Genomic DNA, 27157 nt, shown 5'->3' on the forward strand with positions numbered 1-27157 from the left:
CAGCACCAAGCTATCCGATCGTCCTACTAAAGAAACCTGCAAAAAGGACAACAGAGATGGATGAGTAACCTAATGTTACTCAGTGAGCTATAATCCCCTAGTTAACCATGTATACGCCTGAGTTCAATACTCATGTAGTGTTAGACATCTAGACTATACAAGTATCATCAATCGGTCGACCAACAATCAGACAAGAACATGATCGGCCAACCAATGATACCACATAGCTTTAATATCCACCACCCTTCACAAGCAATCCTTCAGACACATACATGCCAACATCAGGCCTACACTAAACAATACACAGCAATCAACAATCACAACTACTATCTAATAAACCGGTTACTAAGTTAGACTTGGCCTCCTGCCAGGATCTAACTTCAAGTAACAGGAAACCTGCAAGCAAATCAATCAACCACAAGCACAATAATAATAATCACTCGAGACTAACATAAATAAGATAAACAGCGGAATATAATCCACCATTAGCATAATAATAAATATATGCCTCACTATGGCTATACTTAATAATGCCTCACTATGGCTATACTTAATAACACAAACGTACTTCTCACTTTCTCAACCACGGAACACCTAACTCACAGCCACAAAGGCACGCGAGCTAGAACATCCAATGAAACTGACATGTAACCCCGATAAGGTGTCACACGACGAAGCATGCTTTCTAGCAACCTCTCCGTACAGAGCATGCTTTATGCAACCTCTCTGCCCAGCCGCGTAGGGACATACTCTAGCAACCTTCCTTGCCGCAAACTAACATGTAATACCCACAAAGGATACCACATGACGGAGCATGCTTTCTAGCAACCTCCCCGTACAGAGCATGCTTTATGCAACCTCTCTGCCAAGCCGCGTAGGGACATGCTTACGTAACTTTCCTTGCCGCGTAGCATTGCTGATCAGGCAAGCTATCAACACAACCCAAAATCATACCAATAGTACCAGGAGTCCAGCCTATATGACTTAGAACCCTTGGTACGAGACTAATAGGGAATTCAGCCTATATGGCCTAGATCCCTACTAACTCAATCATAATAATATGTACTCGGAATTGGCCTATATGACCTAAATTCCAAAGTACTAACAACATCATCACAATCCCTGCAAAACAATCAACACAACCAAGCAAGCAAGCAATCTAACAACCTAACGATATCATCTAAGCGCATTAACCAAGCAACCTAACGATTAGCATGCTACTACGATTCTCAAACAATTCCTAAGCATGCTATCAACTCAAACAACCTAACCATTACTACTAACTAAACAAACCGTTACTCAGTTTAGACATGGCCTCCTGCCATGATCCAACTTCCAAATAACGGGAACCTGCATGAAAACAGCTTAACAAACAATTGATTATAACTCACAGTGTTCTTTGCCGATAAGCAGCTGGTTGATCGGAGAGGACCTAGCCAAAACCCAACCTCGACATCTTGAATGGACCGGACTGGACTGATCTTGAACCTCCCCTGATACTGGTCTGGACAGAACTCAACTCGAGCAGAACCTCCCCTAGCTGCTGGACTATTTCTTCGGACTTTCGGCAGAGTATCGATCTTCAAATCTTCGACTGAACTGAACCCATGGATCTGAACTGACCTTGGACAGCACCTCCACTTGATCATCAAAGAATATGGTAGACTTGGACGAATTGATTTTGACAGAGCCTTCCCTAGGCACTCACTCGAAATCAGTAGAGAATCTGATCTCGAAAACTCTCTAAAACGCTCGAAAAAGATCGGAACCTCTTGCTTTCTTTTTCTACTTTCTCTCTCTCTCTCTAGCAACGTTTGGGAGTTATTTCTGGTGTGTGAGGATGAATGAAATGGGCAGGGGTCGTGGGGTATATATAGGATACACTAACCAGTAAGATCGCACCACCCGAGCGCCTGTGTGTCGTCCCGCATGCTTCCGGTTGCATGCGCGGCGACACCTCGTGCTCCACATGTCTTGCTGCATGACTCAGTCACATGCAGAGAGACACATCCCAGTCCAGATGGCGTTCAGCATGGATGGAGTGCTTGCATCGCGACACACGAGCCTCTGGGTGTCGATCAGCATGCGCAAGTTGCAGATACGGCGACATGTCGTGCTTCTGGGTGTCAAGCTGCATGCTTCTGCTTCATGCACGGCGACACCTCGAGCTTGCCTTGACACTCAGCTGGTTAATGGATAGACATCACGTCCTGATCACTTAGATCAAGCCACCTCGAGCTTCTCGGTCCATTTGTGCGGTTTCGGTCCTTCCGGTGAATTTTCGACCCGCGATCAATCTTGAATATTTTTCCGCTCCCGTTCTGATGCTCTGAATATTATTAATAGACTCCATAAGGATTCTGAACTTGAAGAAAAATATCTCCCGAGCCTCCGGCTTCCTCAAAAAAAATAGACAATACCGAAATCAGGGTTTTTGGTCGATTTTGGGTTTTCCCGTCGTACTTGCTTCCCGTCATGCTTGCTTCCCGTCCTGCTTGATTTCCATCCTGCTTCCAACTTATAATGTCTCTGAAATAATATTCCGCTCACACGAAGTTTCGGGGAAAACTTAGTGGCTAAGTCACGTCATGCTTCGAAAACGTCGTGCTTCTATCCCGTCGTGCTTCCAAAAATGTTATGCTTCCAAAACGACCGTCTGGTCAATCCAAGTCACTTTTAAAAATGGTAGAGCAGCTTATCTGACTCCTGGTTCACTCACGATCAATTCTTCAACCATCTCGTACTTTGAAAATTCTCGATCCATCGTTGTCGCCCGCGATTCGACCACTGAGTTGATGCTCGACCAATCTTCTATTTTCTCTGAACCATGTTAAGTTTGAAATGATCAAAACTTAACATTTCTCCTCATCCTTTGATTCCCAAAATCTTGGCTCTAAACTCCGACTTTGTCGATCTCGACCATTTTACCCCAAAGGGTGGGTTATCACATTCTCCCCCCCTTAATAGAATTCGTCCTCGAATTCTTAAGTGTGTAACTGCTCAGCTTCGCGACATGATCTCTCTGAATGACAATATCTCCTTGGATTACTTCATCTCGCGGTCTTGATCACTTGATGTGCTTCTCATCGGTTTGCCTCTGATGTCTCCTTTCGATTTCTTTGGTCTCCATACTCGTCTCTATCTCTCTTCAATGGAATGATTACTGCGTCATCTTGCTTTGCCTCTGCCATAGCACTGATTTCCCATGATACTATCCTTTCCTTCAGATAGATCATTCTTGATCCTGATACCCAGATACTGCTGAAGTCCTTTCCCAACAAGGTCTTGCTTCTTTTCATCTGTCCAGTCCATACTACTGTCCAGTCCTCTGAACCATCTTCACTCTATCTCTTCGTCTTTGGGTTTTTGGCCTTGAACTCCTTTCACTTTAAGGCTTCCACCATTAAAGTGCCGATCAACGAACACACTTACTAGCTGCAACTAAAAGAACACTCACACGCAAGTTAGTCAACAACTAACACAACAAAAACTAACCGCAAAGCTAACCAAACAACCTAGCAATTCTAAACTCCACAACCTAATCCTAATTCCTAAAACAATAAATCCTATCGCTGGACGTGACCGGTTTCCTAATGCCTTTTGTGACTCCTTTTGACTCGATAAATATTTGAAAACTGATTAAATCATGAGTTCCGGAAGCATGGACGTAACCATGCTCTGATACCACCTCTGTAACACCCCCGAACCGTCCTAGACATAGGTCGAACCACCGGCCAACAATCAAACAAGAACATGACCGACGGAGCGACCAACGCCAAGGGTTGGAGATGAAAGGCCAACCGGCCAGCCAACAATCAAACAAGAACATGACTGACCGTCCAACCCAACACCATGGTCCGGAAGCGCTACGTGACGGGCTAGGGACGATCCGGTCAGAGTCACAAAATTTACTCCACGACTTAGACCAGTTCATCCACTAACTTGTCCCGCTAACTCCAGGCATAAGGCTTTGCAACCCGTATCTAGAGTTAACGGTTTCCGTTAGATCGAGGCCTAAGGCTTTTCAACCCGTACAACGACCTAACGTTGTGTTAGACCGGACTAGTCAAATATCAGAGTACTCATGAAGCGCATATAAAACAATTGCTTTATTGATTCAAAGAAATATTCATACATCAAAATAATTCAAGACTGGCGCCCGGCCTAATGCCAAATCGAGTCAACTAAACACAATTCACAAGGTACCGTTTACAAAAGGCATGAAAATCTACACCGGCGGTCCTAACGTCCAGCACCAAGCTATCCGATCGTCCTACTAAAGAAACCTGCAAAAAGAACAACGGAGATGGATGAGTAACCTAATGTTACTCAGTGAGCTATAATCCCCTAGTTAACCATGTATACGCCTGAGTTCAATACTCATGTAGTGTTAGACATCTAGACTATACAAGTATCATCAATCGGTCGACCAACAATCAGACAAGAACATGATCGGCCAACCAATGATACCACATAGCTTTAATATCCACCACCCTTCACAAGCAATCCTTCAGACACATACATGCCAACATCAGGCCTACACTAAACAATACACAGCAATCAACAATCACAACTACTATCTAATAAACCGGTTACTAAGTTAGACTTGGCCTCCTGCCAGGATCTAACTTCAAGTAACAGGAAACCTGCAAGCAAATCAATCAACCACAAGCACAATAATAATAATCACTCGAGACTAACATAAATAAGATAAACAGCGGAATATAATCCACCATTAGCATAATAATAAATATATGCCTCACTATGGCTATACTTAATAATGCCTCACTATGGCTATACTTAATAACACAACCGTACTTCTCACTTTCTCAACCACGGAACACCTAACTCACAGCCACAAAGGCACGCGAGCTAGAACATCCAATGAAACTGACATGTAACCCCGATAAGGTGTCACACGACGAAGCATGCTTTCTAGCAACCTCTCCGTATAGAGCATGCTTTATGCAACCTCTCTGCCCAGCCGCGTAGGGACATACTCTAGCAACCTTCCTTGCCGCAAACTAACATGTAATACCCACAAAGGATACCACATGACGGAGCATGCTTTCTAGCAACCTCCCCGTACAGAGCATGCTTTATGCAACCTCTCTCCCAAGCCGCGTAGGGACATGCTTACGTAACTTTCCTTGCCGCGTAGCATTGCTGATCAGGCAAGCTATCAACACAACCCAACATCATACCAATAGTACCAGGAGTCCAGCCTATATGACTTAGAACCCTTGGTACGAGACTAATAGGGAATTCAGCCTATATGGCCTAGATCCATACTAACTCAATCATAATAATATGTACTCGGAATTGGCCTATATGACCTAAATTCCAAAGTACTAACAACATCATCACAATCCCTGCAAAACAATCAACACAACCAAGCAAGCAAGCAATCTAACAACCTAACGATATCATCTAAGCGCATTAACCAAGCAACCTAACGATTAGCATGCTACTACGATTCTCAAGCAATTCCTAAGCATGCTATCAACTCAAACAACCTAACCATTACTACTAACTAAACAAACCGTTACTCAGTTTAGACATGGCCTCCTGCCATGATCCAACTTCCAAATAACGGGAACCTGCATGAAAACAGCTTAACAAACAATTGATTATAACTCACAGTGTTCTTTGCCGATAAGAAGCTGGTTGATCGGAGAGGACCTAGCCAAAACCCAACCTCGACATCTTGAATGGACCGGACTGGACTGATCTTGAACCTCCCCTGATACTGGTCTGGACAGAACTCAACTCGAGCAGAACCTCCCCTAGCTGCTGGACTATTTCTTCGGACTTTCGGCAGAGTATCGATCTTCAAATCTTCGACTGAACTGAACCCATGGATCTGAACTGACCTTGGACAGCACCTCCACTTGATCATCAGAGAATATGGTAGACTTGGACGAATTGATTTTGACAGAGCCTTCCCTAGGCACTCACTCGAAATCAGTAGAGAATCTGATCTCGAAAACTCTCTAAAACGCTCGAAAAAGATCGGAACCTCTTGCTTTCTTTTTCTACTTTCTCTCTCTCTCTCTCTCTAGCAACGTTTGGGAGTTATTTCTGGTGTGTGAGGATGAATGAAATGGGCAGGGGTCGTGGGGTATATATAGGATACACTAACCAGTAAGATCGCACCACCCGAGCGCCTGTGTGTCGTCCCGCATGCTTCCGCTTGCATGCGCGGCGACACCTCGTGCTCCACATGTCTTGCTGCATGACTCAGTCACATGCAGAGAGACACATCCCAGTCCAGATGGCGTTCAGCATGGATGGAGTGCTTGCATCGCGACACACGAGCCTCTGGGTGTCGATCAGCATGCGCAAGTTGCAGATACGGCGACATGTCGTACTTCTGGGTGTCAAGCTGCATGCTTCTGCTTCATGCACGGCGACACCTCGAGCTTGCCTTGACACTCAGCTGGTTAATGGATAGACATCACGTCCTGATCACTTAGATCAAGCCACCTCGAGCTTCTCGGTCCATTTGTGCGGTTTCGGTCCTTTCGGTGAATTTTCGACCCGCGATCAATCTTGAATATTTTTCCGCTCCCGTTCTGATGCTCTGAATATTATTAATAGACTCCATAAGGATTCTGAACTTGAAGAAAAATATCTCCCGAGCCTCCGGCTTCCTCAAAAAAAATAGACAATACCGAAATCAGGGTTTTTGGTCGATTTTGGGTTTTCCCGTCGTACTTGCTTCCCGTCATGCTTGCTTCCCGTCCTGCTTGATTCCCGTCCTGCTTCCAACTTATAATGTCTCTGAAATAATATTCCGCTCACACGAAGTTTCGGGGAAAACTTAGTGGCTAAGTCACGTCATGCTTCGAAAACGTCGTGCTTCTATCCCGTCGTGCTTCCAAAAATGTTATGCTTCCAAAACGACCGTCTGGTCAATCCAAGTCACTTTTAAAAATGGTAGAGCAGCTTATCTGACTCCTGGTTCACTCACGATCAATTCTTCAACCATCTCGTACTTTGAAAATTCTCGATCCATCGTTGTCGCCCGCGATTCGACCACCGAGTTGATGCTCGACCAATCTTCTATTTTCTCTGAACCATGTTAAGTTTGAAATGATCAAAACTTAACATTTCTCCTCATCCTTTGATTCCCAAAAGCTTGGCTCTAAACTCCGACTTTGTCGATCTCGACCATTTTACCCCAAAGGGCGGGTTATCACACCGACTGTCCCTGTTAATCATTACTCCGATCCCGAAGGCCAACACAATAGGATCGAAATCCTATGATGTTATCCCATGCTAATGTATACAGAGCGTAGGCTTGCTTTGAGCACTCTAATTTCTTCAAAGTAACAGCGACGGAGCACGACCCGGCCAGTTAAGACCAGGAGTGATGCGGCCATCAAATCAGTGGTCGAACCAGAGTTCAACCAAGCTATCCAAACCGACCACCTTGGAGCCACCAGCGATAGAGGTTCAGTAAAAGAAGACTATCTCGACCATCGGAAGGAGTTTCCTCATGAAACCAATTTTACAAGAAGGCTAACTCATCAAGGAATCCCTGAGACTTGGAATTTCAAGAAAAGATTCACGGATCAAGAAGTTATGGATTTTACAATCTGTAGTTTCTCCAGCCCATCCAGTTGCAAGTATCAGCCCTTAGAAGTGGATTTCAGCCCAACCATGAAGCGGCATTCTCCTGAATTAATCATGGGCTTGAAGAAGAGTTTCTTATATTTCCAGGAAGCCCGAAATCAAGAGAATTGGTTCAGGAAAAACCAAGATGCAATCAATTTTCCAAAACCGGACAAACCAGTTCTGCACTTGCCTGATTTGGAGTCTCACCGGTTCAATCTTAGTCAAACCAAGTTATGGCGACCAGGAGAGTTCCCACTTGATAAGAGACATCCAGAGTACATATCCAACCATCCAGAAGATCATTCCACCATTTCACCATACACCAGCAAGCATTGGATCAGGAGGATCTATTTATGGCCACACTTGCCTTAGTTGGGGTTTCAAGGATTTAAACTCCAACAGCTCTTTTACCATTCATTTCTGGACGTGATCAGCTCCTTCCAAGCAGTAAAGAAGATTCCCAGGAAGCTCAGTTATCCCTTGAAACCGTCCAGGTTCAAGATTATTCAAGCTCCCCCTTTGCAAATCCCCACAATCACTCCAACGGCTACTTTCCGATATTTCTTGTCTTTGAAGATTTGTTTCCTTTCTTTTTACTTGATGAACGTTTTGTTTAGTTCTTTCTGATCATTATATAAGCTCTCTTAGTCCTTCATTTGTAGTCACCCTCGATCTTAAGAATTTATAAAAGTTTGTTTTGTTTTATCAAAGTTTGTCTTTGAATAAAACCAATTGTCTTTAGGATTCAAAGTGTGATTCTTTGTTGTCCTATTGATTCGTGGTCCATAGGTTCTTTGTGTGATTCAGGAGCCTTGAAGATCATAGATTGAGAGAGTCAATCAAACCCAAGGATTGAGAGAGTCAATCACAACTATCCAGCATCATCTATCCATCCTCCATCATCAAACATCTATTCATCAATCATCCCATCTCTTTATCTTTTAGTTTCTGTTCTTATTTTTATTATTCATAAACTCATTGTTTTTCCCCTTTTTTTTCAGGATAGATTGGACTTAAGAAGGACAGCAAGTCGGCATCTTCATCATTTTCCCATCTGAACTCCATCTTAACCGATAAGATCGACCCATCGACCATCTAACCCATCGACCAGCTTCCCAGCCTGTAACATTTGGTATCAGAGCTCAAAGCTCCTATATCAGGTGATATCAATCCATCTCTATCCCTATTCTTGTTTCATTATTTGTTTGTTCTCTTTTTATAAAACCAATAAAATCCATAAAAATTGTTATTTGCATTTTTTTCTTCATTTTGTGTTCTTAAAAAAAAAAAAAAGAGAAAGAGTTTAGGTGTTTTGATTCACGAAAATTCATTTGAAATAGTTGTCTAGTTGTTTGCATTCATACTCACCAGCTCCCATTGCCATATTTAAATTTTTGCATTTAGTTTGATCATTGTTTCCTTTTTATGTTTATTGCACTTAAAAAAAAAATATTGTCATTGCATTTGTTTTCTTAGTATTCTTATTTGCATATTTTCATATCACTCTGATTTATTTCGTGCATATCATTTTTGCATTCAAAAAAAATATTATTATTTCTAGCATCATTGTTTTAGGAAAGTCGGTCCATAGCATTCTAATATTCTGGTTGCATAAAAAAATTCGGCCACTTCCTATAAAAACACTTAACTACTTTGTGGGTGTTTCATCTCAGGTACCATGGAAGAAGAAGATAGCTCTTTGGAAGAAGAGCAATCCATGCTTGATGAAGAAAGCAGTTATGAAGATGACCAATGGTCCGATTGTTCCAGCACTGATTTGGAAGAAGATCCTTATGAAGGAGACCCTGAGCCAGTACCACCAGATCCTTACCTAGATGAAGACATTTCTACTGACTGGTCCAGACAAGAGGCTGACCTAGAAGAAGACTATGGAAGTGATTCATGGCAGGAAGAGGCTGGAGATGAAAACAGTCTAGAGAAGTCAGAAAAATTGGAACATGAGGCTGATGAAGATACTCAGTTCCAACTGGACGCCAAAGAAGACTCATGGGAGGATCAAACCCAACCTGACACTGACCAGGAAACCAGGCCATGGTGTGAAGACACCAACTCTCATATCAGTTTAGGAGAAACTGATGATGAAGAAGAAGGAACTTTGGATCAAGAGGCTGAACCAGAAGATGCCTTTGGTGATAACTCAGAGTGTGAGGAGTTAAACCAGTTACCAGACTCTGTACAAAACATGGAAGAAAGATCATGGTATGAAGAACCATTCTCTGGTCATGAGGAGAGACCAACACTTCCTATGCAGCCTAACCGAAATTTTGGTTCATGGTATGAGGAAACTAATTCTCAAATCAGTGATGAAGAAACCAGGCAACCCAGTCATGAGACTGATACCCTTGGAGATGACCTAGGCGTGCCTGAAGAGGAAGAAGTTGAAAGTGAGGCCGGAAGAAATGTTACTGATCTTGAAGCACACTCCATGTAATTTTTTGGTTATGGTCAAAGAGAAGAAGCTTACCTGAAGTGGGAGGACGCCATGGAAACCTTGTTCCAGAGCCAGCACGTCCCAGAAGAAGAGAAGCTGTCATATGCCACTAAGACCCTCACTAGACCTGCTCTAAGATGGTGGGAAAGAGAACAGCATGCTCAATGGTATTACAATGACCCGGATCATACTTGGGAGAGTTTCAAACTAGAGATTCATGAGGAGTTTGTGAAACAAGATCCAGATCAATCCTCTATGTGTTATGCCCACGAAATCTATGCTTACTGCACCTCTACAATCTTTAAGCCAGAAAGCAAGCAAGCTAATCAGCATCACAGCCCCCAAAAGATAGAACCAGCTGTAAAGAAGAAAACTGTCAAAAAGCAAGAGGGCTCACAGCTAAGTTCACTCCAGTTGATAAAGGTACCAGAAACATCTCCATCCTCAAAAGGAACTTTACAACCAGGGAAAAAGAAGGCTGAAGTAGTTCTTGAGAAAAGAAAGCCCCAAGCTAAAGATGAAGCTATGGCAAAAGGTTTGCAAAAGCCACCAGCATCATCAAATCAAAGTAAGTCCTCTAATTCTAAAAATATTAAAATTCAGACATGTTATAGATATCATAAGAGGGGCCACTTTGCTGTAAATTGTCCATCTAGAAAATTATTAGGATGCTCATCATTGGAGTTGAAACCAGAGCAAAGTAAAACAAGTGATAGTATTGTTCCTTTAGAACTTTCAAATTCTGGATTTATGCACTTGTCTTTGCCAAAGAGTTTTGATCCACGTATAAAGCAAGAAGATGGACAACCTAACAGTTCTGAGAGGTTGAAAGAAAGCCAAGGACAGCACCTGACTTGTCCACAAAACGTTGAAGAAGTTGCAAGAACCATCCAAAGCACACATGCTGCCAAAGAGCAAATCATTCTTCAACTATCTGGAACTATTTGGGTAAATCTGAATTTAAAATTTTCTATTTATAATTTTATAAACCCAGATATAATGCACTTGTTTCCTGGCAAAAGTTTTGAGTTTATTTCAGGAACAGAAGTCACTAATCACATGGATGATCAGCACAAGGAGATTTCAAGGTGTTTAGATGCCAAAGTAAAACAAGAAGTTACCACCAGCAACTTCTTGATTCCAGACGACCCTCCAGGTCCTGCACCATCCACCAGAAGGCCAGATCTGTTGTAATCTGTGTGAAATGTGGAGAGTGAATTGTGAGGAATGTTGTGTGTATTTCTCATTAGCCAACACCACATTATATAGTGGTTTGTACAAGGGTTTACAAATGCTTTACAAGGAAGTAAATCTACACATTAACTACTCTTGACTACATTGATGTCATACATGAAGACTTGGTCAAGGTGATGATAACGAGGTTGACTGAGTCTTCTAATCTCGAACCGGAATGTAGACGGACCGAAGTAAACCGGATGTAAACCTCCTTGGACTTGCTCTTGTACTTGTTGGACTTGTCTAGTACTTGGTTAAGTACTTGGTTATGGTCCATCCACACAATGAATATTATAACACTCCCCCTTGGATGCCATAACCATATGAGTTCATAATATGCTTAATGTTGCCTCATTAAAACCTTACTAGGAAAACCCATTGGGATAAAACCATATTTAAGTAAAAAGAGTACAACACATATTACTCCCCCTGATTTGAACATCACTTGCTAAATAGATGTTCAGGGATTCTTACTTGAACAATCTTGTATTGTTCGGACATATCATGTCTCTTAGAATCCTGATGGTACATTAGAAAATGTACCACTTTGATATCGACCACTTTAGTACTTTAGATAAAATGTACTATTTTATACTCTGGTCGTTTGATTATGGTCCTTGACCAAATCACTCTTATATGCCTTTCCATAATATTGGTCGGCTAGTACTTTAGATCCTTTATATAATATGGATCATCATTATATCAAGTATGAGCTACTTAGCTCTTTAGGACTTATGGACATGCCTTAGCTTCATGAGTATAATATTATTTGCCATAGACAATTTATACATATGTCATGTTGGTTAGATCATGATCCTTATATCCATAGTTTATCTATGATCGATCTAAGACATTTTGCAGTCTTAGTGTGCCGGCAATTCGTACACATATATATATGGACGATTGGACTGATCTAGGCCGGACATGGTCATGACATAGAATTGATCTAATTGATCATCAAATTTATGTCTAATGACATCCATGATCTACAGCTTTATCATGGACCAAATCTTATAATATGGTCGGACCCGTTGGGTTGCATATGGACGCATAATGCGGTCCTACACCTTTTGTTCAAAGATGAACTTTGATCTTATAGCTTATCTTTATGATAGCTTATTCATTCATACCACAGCTTGGTTGGTTCATGCTGAGAATTTTGACCAACCATAAGTATTACCAAATTTGGTTAATTTGTGGTGATGGTCTATAACCTTTCTAAGGTTTCATGAATAACCATTTAACCTATCTTAGGCTGGTTAGTATAACACAAGGAATTTAAAATTCCTCTATAGACTGATTTGAACTGTTCTTATAGAACTCTTCATTTGCTTATATGTAGCAATTTAATTCAGTCCCGGGACAGCTTTAGGAAAATGCTGTTCATGAGAACTTCTTTTCTCATCTTATGATTCTGAGCTCAATACATTTTTGGTAAACCTTTTAGGTACCAATAATATTATTATCATCCAGTGGGTCATATATAGCATACTACATCTTTTGAATTTCTTCCAGACATTATATGTAGTGACATATGTAGTATTATCCACCACTTTGGATTATATAGACCTCCCTTGGTCTGTCTCACGATTTTATCCTTCTTTCAGGATTTATCTATTCACTGGGAATCATATGGCGTTTACATATTTATGGCCAATACAACACGCCTTTATATATCCCTTTTAGAAACCCCACGTTTCTTTCTTTATTCATTATTATGAGTACTCTTGTGTGGGTTCATGATCCTCGATTCATTATTCATGTGCTACATGTTTGCGCTTTTTCTATGAATGTATGTGTCGACACATTTATATATATATGGTTCCTTCCAGACATCAAATAATTAATTGAGATCTCTTTATCAATGTCTTCAGTACCAAGAGGCTCAGCGTCCCGAGCCCCATTAGTGGGTACCTTAGGCATGGCCATTTCGGCCTTGTCTGGACAATCTATGACCTCGGTTTCCTTTTGCACCTTTCTTTAATTTCTGAGGTCTTTTATCTTTGGAACCAATCCGGTCTTATATTTAGACTCTGTAGCAACTTGGTTGTGTCTTTAAGACATCAAAACCGTGTGGTGCTAAGCTGGGATGACATAGTCATTCTTTCTCGGGTCAATGTGTCTGGCCTTTTATTTTGCTATCATTGTAGCATATGGACGTCTATAATTTTTTTCTAGTCCGAGGATCTTTTCCAAGACAATGATGGTTGATACCATTCTTTACCAGCTTATTACTTTTCTCCTATCAAATGTTGGATATTGGGATTCCTAAATTTTATGTAATCCTTGTTCCTTGGCCTATGATTAAATCACCCATTTTGGCTCAAGGTTTCTTTTAAACTTATGGAGAAAGTATATTCATAATATATATCCAACATATATTCCCAATCCTCCTTATGAGATTCTAAGATCATCTGATCTTAGATGGCACATATATTTGTGGTGGATTCATTCATAATATCTTAATTCATAATATCTTAATATGATATATGTCTGGACTCATGACCCGTATTAGTATGAGGTGGGAATATTTATTATCACTTATATGGCCTGATATAATATCTATGGCCTGATGCAAGTTAATCTTTTATAACTCATGATGTCCCCAAGCATATGGACTTTTAGATTTTGAACCTTATAGGTAATGGTCTTTATATCGAATCAACCAATATGTAATATGGTTGTGGACCATGTTTCACGGATTTTAGTATGGTCATGTATCATGGGATATGTCCTCACTCCCGCTCATGAACATACTCTAATTCGTGGTGCTTGGGACAATAAATTCCCTTGTGCATAGATATATATTGCACAAACGTGAGATCTTATGGGATAGCTTTTGTGCCCTTAAATCTTTGCATCATAATTCGGATGGCTAAGTATGGAAATGCCATCTAAGTGATAATTTTCGTAGGTGAATCAAACATGATTACCTTGGCTATTTGCCTAATATCATATTGATCTCTAGATCAATAGAGAATGTAGTCCTCGGCACGTCCTCCTAGACCTGCCGATCACATTGTGTACAGACTGCCCCAACTCCTTGTTCAGTCTTTTATAAGGAATGATACCAAGGAATGGGATATCCAGCTGTTACACCAATTCTTTCACCCAGACGATATTCCATTGATACTTGGACTAAAGATCTCTCGATCTAGCGCCCCGGATGGATATGTTTGGAACCACACGAAGTCTGGAGTTTATTCCGTCAAAACCGGATATGATCTATTTAGTTCGACCAAGTTGAGCCTTACGCAAGAGATGGTTTTAGAACCAAGTATCACGAGGCTGCAGAGTAAGGTGTGGACGATTAAGGCCCCAAGTAAAATGAAGCACTTCTTGTGGCAGGCTATCTCGGGCTGGTGGCGACGGCAGAGAGGCTCACATATAGACACCTGGGCACCGATAGAAGTTGTCCTAGATGTGCTGGCCCAGTAGAGTCAATTAATCACCTCCTTTTTGAATGCCCACCAGCCCTACAGGTGTGGGCTTTATCGGACTATCCGTCCCTTCCGGGTTACTTCCCGTGTACATCGATCTACCAAAACATGTATCTCCTATTTTGGACGAGCAAAGAGGTGGCTCCCTTGAGACCACAATTCGATACCTTTCCATGGATCTGTTGGTTTATTTGGAAGGCTAGGAATGACAAACTCTTCAATGGGAAAGACATATCCCCCATGGACACCCTTCGACATGCGTCCCTCGAGGCGGAGTGTTGGAGGAAGGCAAATGAAAAGGAGGAGGAAACCGAAGAGACCGATGATCTCCCTGATACAGTAGTTGAGACAATGCCCCCTTGGACCCCCCGAATCCCTACTTGTCAAATTGATGCATCATGGATCAATAATGGCAACGTTAGTGGCTTAGGGTGGAGTCTCAAGGATCAAATGGGCATTGAATACTTTGGTCTACGGGCGTGCAATAGGAGCCTCTCAGCTCTACACGCTGAGATGGAGGGCTTACTTTGGGCAGCCGCATGTATGCGAGATAGAGGGATAACCTCGGTTCGGTTCATGACGGACTGCTCGGACCTGGTGGACATTACCACAAACCCGATGGACTGGCCATCGTTTAAAATAGAGGTTGAGATGCTCCAGAAGCTACATGAAGATTTTGAGGATGTGAGTCTTTCTCATATTCCTCGGGAACGGAACGGCCGTGCAGATGCACTAGCGAAAGAAGCAAGGACCAGAGGTCATATATTCTCCCATATAGATCAGACCCGGACAGATGGAGAGGCTCCTCGGAGAATCGAATCGTCTGCTCTCCACTTGATCTAGCTTAGATGGGAAGTCGACAAAAAAAAAAAAAAAAAAAAAAAAAAAAAGAGAATGTAGTCTCGACCACTTAGGCGATTTTAATTTAGGTACTCTTATTCCCTTTTGCCCATTGTTGGAAACCATATTTTCTTCTTAACTCAATGGGCCTTATATGGTGAATATAATGCCTTTTAGGCAATGCCTTGGTCGGACTACTTTTCCTTTCTTTCAAGGAATGTCCAGTTGAATTCAAGAGTATTTTATGCATCATAATAGAGCCTAGATGGCCGAGCATATCGTGCCATATTTTAAAGGCTTCTCTGAACTCTTTGGAAAGTGATTTGGGGTATTAACCCACAATCATATTTATCTTGGCTCAATGAAGGCCTATAGATATAGTAGGTATAGTCTCTAGGACTTTCCTTTGGTCTTGGGAATTTTCATAAATCATAAGGAATCCTTTCTTTCCTTTGCCCATAGTTTCAATATGTAGACCATTCATATGAATGTCTTTGAAACTTTGATAAATTTTACTTTGATTTATGGGGAATGTAATGCATCAGAGATTTTTAGATGCATGTCTTTAGGCATCATGAGGTTGGACTAGCCATGACCTTGAATAAAATATCTTTGGTCTCTTAATGTAATGTGACTTGGTCCACTATAGAGAACAAAGACAAAGTAAAATGATGTTGAAATCAAATTGGCCTCTTTAAGGCAATATGAAGTCTCGTATTCAAGCTGATTATCATTCTCATGGTCGAAATCATTCGCACCATCTAGATGGACCCAATGGGCCATAAGGTTCTATCCCTTTATGCTCTCCTGGTAGAGTTCAATAAGGTGTTTCGGAGTTCTACATCGGTTGGCCCAATGATTATTCATCTGACACCGATGGCAATCAGATTTGGTCGAGGCATGGGTACTAAAATCGGACGTATACCCATGGCTAGGTTTATAACCTTGGCCTCGGCCTCGACTATGGAGTGACTGTGGGTGATATCCACGCATACTCTTGCCATCTTCCATGGCCTTTCACATGGCCATAGTTTGACTCTTTCATATGGCTCTGTGGCCGTATGTGCCTTGGGAAATGCCTTAAAATCCAGGAGGCCTCATCTCACTATTCCTCATGAGTAACTCATTGTTTTGCTTAGCAAGCAACAAACAAGAGATTAAATTTGCATATGTGGAGGAACCCTTTTCTCGGTATTATTGCTGAAGCAAAGCATTGCTTGTGGAATGTAGAGAATTTCTTCTCTAACATGTCAGCATATGTGATAGTCTCTCCACACAGTTTCAACTTTGAGACTATCATGAATAGAGCCGAGTTATACTCATCCACAGACTTATAGTCTTGGATCTTTAGGTCCCTCAAATCATATAGGACCTTTGGTAATAGCACCGTACTATGGTGATCATATCTGGATTTCAGTTATATCCAAAGGTCCAGAGGATTCTCAATAGTGAGATATTGATCATTAAAACTTTCAGTAAGGTGATGGCGTATGATTAAGAAAATCGCCTTGTATATATCTCAAAAGTGAGAAATTTAGATACAGTCACCAAGATTTAGATTTCAAGATGATTTTCAACATCTAAATGTTTAACATTGCTTTCAAGCATCAAGAATTTATGTAAGCAATAGGAGCCATAACTTATATGATTTAATTTATATGATTTAATAATGATTTTAATAAGGCTTCCCCCCAAATCATATATTATAATTGCTTTAAGAAATTCTAGTATGACAATGATCAATTGATCACTGCATCTAGTGATCCTTTTAATTATAATTCATGTTGGATTGATTATATATATATATATATATATAGGGTATTAAGGCCCATTAGGATTTGAATAAGGATCAATCATGAAAATGGGATCAAGCAGGATCACAATGGTCGAATGATAAATGCATGGATAAAGAACTAATCAGATGTATGTTCTGTCCTAAGCATTGGACCTAAGCAATTTATATGTGATTATGAGGATATTTGATTTTCAAAGATCATAAAATAATAATTGATCCCTTCCCCCCTTTACAGGGTAAACCAAGACAAGAAAATTTAAAATTTTCAGGTAACCAAAATTCAATTAGATTTTTAATCAATTGGTTTCAAAGCTGGTTATATTTTAATAAAGACAAGCATGCTTTAGTTTTAATAAAACTATATGACAAGAAGATGCATGGAAATGATCAGTTCATGATATCTGAATGATCTAACAATTTACTTATCCATGTTTGATCGGTTTAAACAGGTTTATAATTTCAGTCAAAGCAAACATGCTAAGTTTAAATGAAAACCGATTTGGTATAATTATATGCAAGCAGTGTGAATCATTTAGATGCAAGCAATATGAACCATTTTAATTTATATGAAATATTATCAGGATTCTCAATGAAATGCAAACATAAATTCAGACTTAGAAATATGACAATTATGTATGGTCAGATTTTAAACAATATGACAATTGCATTCAAAGTTGGTTCAAGATGATACAAGTTTGATCTAATGCTTATGCAACATGATCAGAAAAAAAGTTCAATCACTAGGTTCAAGGATGGTACTAGATCAAGATTTAACTAGCAACCTAAATGATCAATATTCAATATGATATGAAATCTATTCAAGGTTGGTTCAATTATCAACCTATATGATCAATATTCAATAAAAGATCTAATCATCATAAAATAATTTTCAAAACTCTTGACAGATACAAAATAAATATTAATGGTCAAGGATATGCAATGAATGATTTTAATTTCGATTTTATGGATGGGTTGACTGAATTTGGGAGATCTGGCCGAAAGTGGCACATAAATGGATTCATGGATTTTTTTTTTTGGCCAGATTATACATTCATGTTTCACATCTGGTAAATTGGCCAAAGCATCCATAGGTTTTAAGCTATCTCTAATAGTTTATGGTTCATAAGTTTTTATAAACAAGATTCATATAGATCTTTAGGTATTTTAATATGTTTTTATTTTATTTGAGATACTCAGAACCTTTAGAGAATTATAACTTTGATGGATTCAAAATAATTCAGAATCAAGTTTCTTATGGATCAATGGATCATAGAAACAAGATTAATATTATGGATTCATATAGATCCTTAGATTTCTTTACAGATATAATGGTGTTCTTATATTTTAAAGTTTTGATCTTGTTTACCTTTTCACCAAATGAATCTGAAAGGACCACCATGAGAAAGAGCTGATCCACGGATGAGCTTGTTGAGAGAGAGGTGGAGGAGCTGGCCGGAAAACCATGAGTCAGCGGCGCGGATTGTTTATGCGATTGACGACGCGTCAGAGATCCGATGGACAAGCCGTCTACGGCAACGGATTCCTCTCGTCTTGGGCTTCAGATTGATAGGTAGATCGTCGTCTGGATCCACAGGGTTTGAGAGATACGGCGGTTTAAAGTTGCGCCTGAATATAGGATTTTCTGGCCGGAAAAGATGGCCGGAAAAGAGAGCTCAGGTGGAGAGAGACTTTTCAGGTGGAGAGAACTTTCGTGCTGATAACGTGTTGTAATCTGTGTGAAATGTGGAGAGTGAATTGTGAGGAATGTTGTGTGTATTTCTCATTAGCCAACACCACACTATATACTGATTTGTACAAGGGTTTACAAATGCTTTACAAGGAAGTAAATCTACACATTAACTACTCTTGACTACATTGATGTCATACATGAAGACTTGGTCAAGGTGATGATAACGAGGTTGACTGAGTCTTCTAATCTCGAACCGGAATGTAGACGGACCGAAGTAAACCGGATGTAAACCTCCTTGGACTTGCTCTTGTACTTGTTGGACTTGTCTAGTACTTGGTTAAGTACTTGGTTATGGTTCATCCACACAATGGATATTATAACAAGATCACAGCAGAGGAGTATTCTTGTCGTTCCTACTCAAAGGAGAGCCACCAGATGTGCCATCAAAGATCAAACCGATCAAATATCAAGGTAGGGCCCTAGAATCTCAAAAGAGGATGAAACCTGACTTGCTCTATCTTGGTGCAACAGGTTATCCAGTTTCGAGGTCGAAACTTTTTCAAGGGAGAGGGTATGATGCGGCCATCAAATCAGTGGTCGAACCAGAGTTCAACCAAGCTATCCAAACCGACCACCTTGGAGCCACCAGCGATAGAGGTTCAGTAAAAGAAGGCTATCTCGACCATCAGAAGGAGGTTTCTCATGAAACCAATTTTACAACAAGGCTAACTCATCAAGGAATCCCTGAGACTTGGAATTTCAAGACTTCACGGATCAAGAAGTTATGGATTTTACAATCTTTAGTTTCTCCAGCCCATCCAGTTGCAAGTATCAGCCCTTAGAAGTGGATTTCAGCCCAACCATAAAGCGGCATTCTCCTGAATCAATCATGGGCTTGAAGAAGAGTTTCTTATCTTTCCAGGAAGCCCGAAATCAAGAGAATTGGTTCAGGAAAAACCAAGATGCAATCAATTTTCCAAAACCGGACAAACCAGTTCTGCACTTGCCTGATTTGGAGTCTCACCGGTTTAATCTTAGTCAAACCAAGTTATGGTGACCAGGAGAGTTCCCACTTGATCAGAGACATCCAGAGTACATATCCAACCATCCAGAAGATCATTCCACCATTTCACCATACACCAGCAAGCATTGGATCAGGAGGATCTATTTATGGCCACAGTTGCCTTATTTGGGGTTTCAAGGATTTAAACTCCAACAGCTCTTTTACCATTCATTTCTGGACGTGATCAGCTCCTTCCAAGCAGTAAAGAAGATTCCCAAGAAGCTCAGTTATCCCTTGAAACCGTCCAGGTTCAAGATTATTCAAGCTCCCCCTTTGCAAATCCCCACAATCACTCCAACGGCTAGTTTCCGATATTATTCATAAGCAAACAAGGCTCTCCTTATATAGGTTGGAGTTTGGCCGCCTATTACAAAGTTAAGCAATGTGGGACTTTCTTAACTTAAGTTAAGAAATCGCCACTTAACAATAAAGGGAAAAACAAGGCCCAATCCATTAACACATGTTTGGTTTAACAAATCTCGGTTTAGTACAATCTCGGTTTAGTACAATCTCGGTTAAGTGTAACCTCGATCTGTTGAACCATCTGGTTATGAGCAATCCATAAACCATCTGGTTTACAACACTCCCCCTGAATGCCATAACCGTCTAGGGCTTGTAATACGTTTGGAATACTGCCTCGTTAAAACCTTTCCATAGTAAACCCAAAACCCAATGTGGTAAAAAGGGAACCCATGGGTAGGAAAAAGAGTACAGCCGCATTACTCCCCCTGAAGTGAACATCACTGAAGGTCTCTCAGTGACCGCATACCAATCTGCTGCATAAGCTTCTTGAGCGTGCATGTTGGTAATGCCTTAGTGAAGAGGTCGGCTGAGTTCTCGCTTGATCTGACTTGGAGTACCTTGACCTCTCCTTCTTTCTGTAGATCGTGGGTGAAGAAGAACTTGGGGAGAAGGTGCTTAGTCTTGTCACCCTTGATGTATCCATCTTTGAGCTGAGCTATGCAGGCCGCATTGTCTTCATAAAGAACAGTCGGCTCGTCTTTACCATTCGTGATTCCACATGCTGTCCGAATATGGTGTGTCATGAGTCTCATCCAGACACACTCTCTGCTTGCTTCATGGATCGCCAATATCTCCGAGTGATTAGATGATGTGGCTGATATTGTCTGCTTGACTGATTTACATGAAATGGCCGTGCCTCCATATGTAAAAACATAGCCGGCCTGGGACTTAGCACTGTGTGGATCGGACTGGTAGCCTGCATCAGCAAAACCAACCAAATCTTCTTTGTTTTGGTTAGCATAAAATAAACCTACATCCTTAGTTCCTTGTGGGTATCTTATAATGTGTTTGATCCCATTCCAATGCCTCATGGTCAGACATGAACTGAATCTGGACAATAGGCTCACAGCAAAACAGATGTCCGGCCTAGTATGTGTAGTCAAGTACATCAAGGCTCCAATGGCACTTAGGTAAGGATACTCTGGACAAAGGACCTCTTCATCCTCGGCCTTAGGTCTAAACGAATCAGTGTCTAGACCAAAGGATCTTACAACCATGGGACTACTAAGTGGATGACACTTATCCATGTTGAACCTTTTAAGAACCTTTTCAGTATAGGTCTTTTGATGCACAAGGATTCCATCCTTAAGATGTTCAATCTGTAGTCCCAAGCAAAACTTGGTTTTTCCCAAATCTTTCATCTCAAATTCTTTCTTGAGATATTCGACTGTTTGGGAAATCTCTTTGGCTGTTCCAAGTATGTTTAGATCATCAACATACACGGCCATGATCACATAGCCTTGGCCGGATTTCTTAATGAATATACATGGGCTTACTTGATCATTCTTGTAGCCTTCTTTCAGTAAGTACTCACTCAATCTGTTGTACCACATACGACCAGATTGTTTCAATCCGTACAAAGCTTTGTTAAGCTTGATGCAATGCTGTTCTCGAGAACCTTTAGCATCCTTAGGTATTTCAATACCATCTGGTACTTTCATGTATATGTCATTGTCCAGTGGTCCATAAAGATATGCGGTTACTACATCCATTAACCGTAAATCAAGATTTTCTCTTATGGCCAGACTTATAAGGAATCTGAATATTGTTGCATCCACCACGGGAGAATAAGTCTCCTCATAATCGATTCCTGGTCTATGTGAGAATCCTTGTGCAACAAGTCGGGCCTTATACCTCACGACTTCACCATTCTCATTTCTCTTTCTCACAAAGACCCATTTGTAACCCACTGGTTTTAGATTGTGTGGTGTTAGGAGTATTGGTCCAAAAACACCTCTCTTCTTGAAAGAGTTTAACTCCACGTTTATGGCTTCTTTTCACTTAAGCCAATCTTTTCTTTGCATGCATTCATAAATGGACGTGGGTTCTAGATCCTCATCATTTTCAATGATCTCAAGTGCTACATGATATGCAAATATATCATCCATGTCGACATGTTTTCTGTTCCATTGTTTTCCAGACATGACATAGTTTATAGAGATCTCTTCATTGTCAGGTGGTTCAGAACCCTGAGTTTTGGCGTCCCAAATCTCATTAGGCCCCTTAGCAACCGTGCCAATGTTCATGTCTGAGGATGCTGGTACGCCCAGCCCATGTCCGGACGTTGGCTCGTCCATGTCTCGGTCCTTTTGGACGGACGGATCGACCACATCGACCAGCTCCTTCACCCCCTTGCCCACGGTCTGTTTAGCACCTTTCTTACTTATGCGAGGATTCTTATCTTTGGAACCAATTGGTCTACCACGTTTCAGATGTGTCTTAGACTCTGTAGCAACTTGATTTTGTCCCTTGTGGACATCAATTCTTATTGGTGCATTAGCAGCTGGTATATATGACTTGGTCATTCTATTTGGGTCAGCAAAGGAATCTGGCAATTTGTTAGCTAGCTCTTGAAGATGTATAATCTTCTGAACTTCAAGATCACAGATTTGAGTTCGAGGATCTTGCCATGCTTGGGATTTATGATTCCATGTAATTTCTTTTACCAGCTTGCTATTATTTCCTCCCAATGTTGGATACTCAGATTCCACAAAGTGGCAATCTGCATACCTGGCCTTAAATAAATCACCCGTGGTTGGCTCGAGGTATTTTATAATTGAGGGAGAATCATATCCAACATATATTCCCATCCTTCTCTGAGCTCCCATCTTTGTTCTTTGTGGTGGAGCTATTGGATAATAAACAGCACATCCAAAAGTCTTAAGATGGGAGATGTCTGGCTCTCGACCCATGAGGAGCTGGGATGGTGAATATCTATGCTCACTAGATGGTCTGATGCGTATTAATTCCGCAGCATGCAATACTGCATGTCCCCAAGCTGTGACTGGAAGATTACTTTTCATGAGTAAAGGTCTAGCAATCATCTGAATCCTTTTGATAAAGGACTCGGCTAGGCCGTTCTGTGTATGGACATGTGCCACGGAGTGTTCAACTGTCACCCCCATGGACATACAGTACTCATAAAAGGCTTGGGAAGTGAATTCACCAGCATTATCAAGACGTATAGTCTTCAAAGGAAAGTCTGGAAAGTGTGCTTTCAATCTGATGATTTGAGCAAGAAGTCTAGCTAAGGCTAGATTCCATGTGGATAATAGACACACATGGGACCATCTTGTGGACGCATCAATGAGTACCATGAAGTACCTAAACGTCCCACTTGGTGGGTGTATTGGTCCACAGATGTCACCTTGTATTCTTTCCAGAAAACCTATGGTTTCCTTTGTCAATTTGACTGGTGATGGTCGGACTTGGAGTTTTCCTTGTGCACAAGGTACACATGTATGGATTTTAGGAACAACTCGTCTACCTTTAAGGTTATGACCATTAGAATTTAGAATAAGTCTACGCATCATAGATGTTCATGGATGCCCTAGCCGGTCGTGCAATAAAGCAAAGTTCTCCTTGAACTCTTTGCTTATTGATATAGCATTGGCTTCGACCGCACTGATCTGAGCATGGTAAAGACCAGTGGATACAGCTGGTATCATTTCCAAGACCTTCTTATGGTCTTGGTCGAGCTCAAAGATGTTTAAGAACTCTTTGGCTCCTTCTCCACTCGTTTGAATATGAAGACCATTCTTGCGAATGTCTTTAAAGCTCAACAGGCTTCTTTTAGAGTTTGGAGAATACAATGCTTCATCTATTTCTAGATGTGTCCCATTTGGTAACAAGACATAAGCTTGGCCGTGGCCTTTGATTAGTGATGATACACCAGCTATTGTGCTCACATTGGCATCTTTCAATGTTAGATTAACAAAGAATTTCTTATCCTTAAGAATCGTGTGGCTTGTTCCACTGTCAACCACAAGTGTGTCCATACTTCCTTTCATTCTAGACAATAAAATATAATCTGAATCATTCATATTATTATTGAAAATGAAAGTAAACATAGTTTATTCTTAAAATAAAACATAGAATGCAAAAAGCACTTAAAAAAATTTCTTAAAGCCTAAAAACACCAAAAGCATTCGAACACAAATCGTTTGATGCATCACTTTATTCGACTGGATCATCTTTCAGCATAGTGAGTATGTCTGAAGTCTCAAAGTCCATGAGGTCGTCCTTGTCATGATCAAAATCGTCCTCACCATCCTTGTACACCATGTGTGCTTCCGGATTCTTTGCCTTAAGACTCTCTTGATAGAGGTCGACCAGATGCTTGGCTGTGCGGCAATTCTTTGCCCAATGATTCATCATTCCGCATCTATGGCAAGGTGAGCTCGCAGGATTCTGTGGCTTTGAAGAAGTCCCATTGCCTCTGCCTTTACCTTGTCCATTATTGGACTGGTTTGGACGGTCATAAGGGGTGTTACGCCCTTTGCTGTTGCCACCTTGTCCACGTCCTCGCCCATAACCTTTACGGCCACGTCCTCTTCCATATGAGGATCCGCGGCCCTTAGGGTCATATCGGACATGGTTGGCTTCAGCACCATCATTAGGCTCATTTGAGGTATGATTTGCCTCAGGGACAGGCTTAGATCCAGGTGGTCTAAGCTCAATGTTCTTCAAGAGCAGCTCGTTGTTCTGTTCTGCAAGCAATAGACATGAGATGAGCTCACTATAGGTCTTAAAACCTTTCTGTCTGTATTGTTGCTGAATCAACATATTGCTTGAGGGCATTGTCTGGAAAGTCTTTTCCAACAACTGCTTATCAGTTACAGTCTCGCCGCATAGCCTCAGTTTTGAGACTATCTTAAACATGGCTGAGTTGTACTCATTCACAGACTTAAAGTCTTCAATCCTGAGATGAATCCACTCATAGGTGGCACCCGGAAGAATCAAGGTCTTCTGGTGATCATATCTCATCTGAAGCTCTTTCCATAACTCGTATGGATCACTTACTGTGAGGTACTGAGCTTTTAAGCTCTCCTCAATGTGATGACGGATGAGCATGAGGGTCTTAGAGTTCTCTTTCTTAGTAGCTTTGTTCTGAGGAACAATACAATGCTCTAGGCCTTTGGCTCCAAGAGAAATCTCGACATCTAGTGCCAATTGTAGGTAATTGTCACCCCTCACAGTTAGAGGTGCAAAATCCAAATTTGCGATTTTGGCCATCTGAAACAAAGATCAGAGTGTTTAGGTCTTTAGAAAATTTTATTTTCTTATAATTCATCCATCAACTTGCTTTAAAAATAAGATGGATGAGGGCATGGTCTTGGTCGTACCTAGGGTACACATCATTGACTCATGCAGCCTGTGGGCTAGTTTTACCGGAAGGTACATATCATCGACCAATATGGCCTGTGGTCTAGTCATACCGGAAGGTACACATCATCGACCATATTTTCTAGCCATACTAAGTAGTATGGATCATTGACTAAAAAATCAAGATCTAACCACACAATGGTGTGGATCATTGATCAAAGAATGTGGAAACATAAGACTAATTTTGTTTTAGACATATAGCGTATCATCCTTTAATAAGGGGTATCACTTGTTGTCTTATACAAAATGAAAGTCATGTTATCACATGCTTAAAATTTTCTTAGGATTTAAAGTTTCTTTTAATCTGATTTTAACTTTTAAGGATTAGATTTTAAAGATTCAAATCAGATTTTAAGTTTTGGTTAAACATAGATTATGTTTTGTTTAGACATATAGCGTGTCATCCTTTAAAAGGGGTATTGCTTGTTGTCTTATACAAAACTAAAGTTATGAGGGATTTTAGGGTTTTGGGATCCGAAATTTTAGGGTTTAGGTTTAGAATTTCGGATCTGATCAAATATGATCTAATAGAGTTTATAAGATTTAATAAAATCGATTTATAAGTTTTTAAAAAAGAACTAGATCAACTTTAATAAAATCGTAAACCTTTTTAAAAATCGGATTCAAACATAAAAAGAATGAAACCGAAATAAACTTGAGCTGCAAGTAAGATTAGGGTTTTGAGATCTAACCTTTTACTTTGCCAATTTTTCTCCTTGGTTCCTTTCTTAGAAACCTTAATCAATCAAACAAAGAAAGGATTCAAAGTATGATTAGTTTAAGATCTAAGAAAAAATTGAATGTAAAAGATCTTAGAGAGAGAAGTGGTTGGCGGCGGCTAGGGTTTATGATGGTCTCCGAGTTGGTTGATCTTGAGCAAGATCGTGCTGATAACGTGTTCTAATCCTAGTGTTCTTGCTTAAGAACTAATCGAACCAGAGAGAGAGAGAGATCGGATGCTTTGTTTGTGAAAGAATGAGATGTTATTCATAAGCAAACAAGGCTCTCCTTATATAGGTCGGAGTTTGGCCGCCTATTACAAAGTTAAGCAATGTGGGACTTTCTTAACTTAAGTTAAGAAATCGCCACTTCACAATAAAAGGAGAAACAAGGCCCAACCCATTAACACATTGTTGGTTTAATAAATTTCGGTTTAGTACAATCTCGGTTTAGTACAATCTCGGTTTAGTACAATCTCGGTTTAGTACAATCTCGATTTGTTGAACCATCTGGTTATGAGCAATCCTTAAACCATCTGGTTTACAACAGAAGTTGAATAAATCTCATAAATGTTTTGAGCAAGAAGATATCCCACCTTCTATCCAGATGATTC

The 27157-nt window shown here is 40.6% G+C and overlaps 1 protein-coding gene across 1 annotated transcript; it reads right to left on the bottom strand.

Moving 5' to 3' along the window:
• Window positions 1–24615: 24615 nt before the first annotated feature.
• On the bottom strand, window positions 24616–25674 carry LOC130501320 (uncharacterized). The gene has a single exon (XM_056996212.1). The coding sequence runs from the start codon at window positions 25672–25674 to the stop codon at window positions 24616–24618; it is 1059 nt and encodes a 352-aa protein (XP_056852192.1).
• Between the last annotated feature and the right edge of the window lie 1483 nt (window positions 25675–27157).

This window comes from Raphanus sativus, unplaced genomic scaffold (genome assembly GCF_000801105.2).
Source record: "Raphanus sativus cultivar WK10039 unplaced genomic scaffold, ASM80110v3 Scaffold0163, whole genome shotgun sequence".
Taxonomy (NCBI): domain Eukaryota; kingdom Viridiplantae; phylum Streptophyta; class Magnoliopsida; order Brassicales; family Brassicaceae; genus Raphanus; species Raphanus sativus.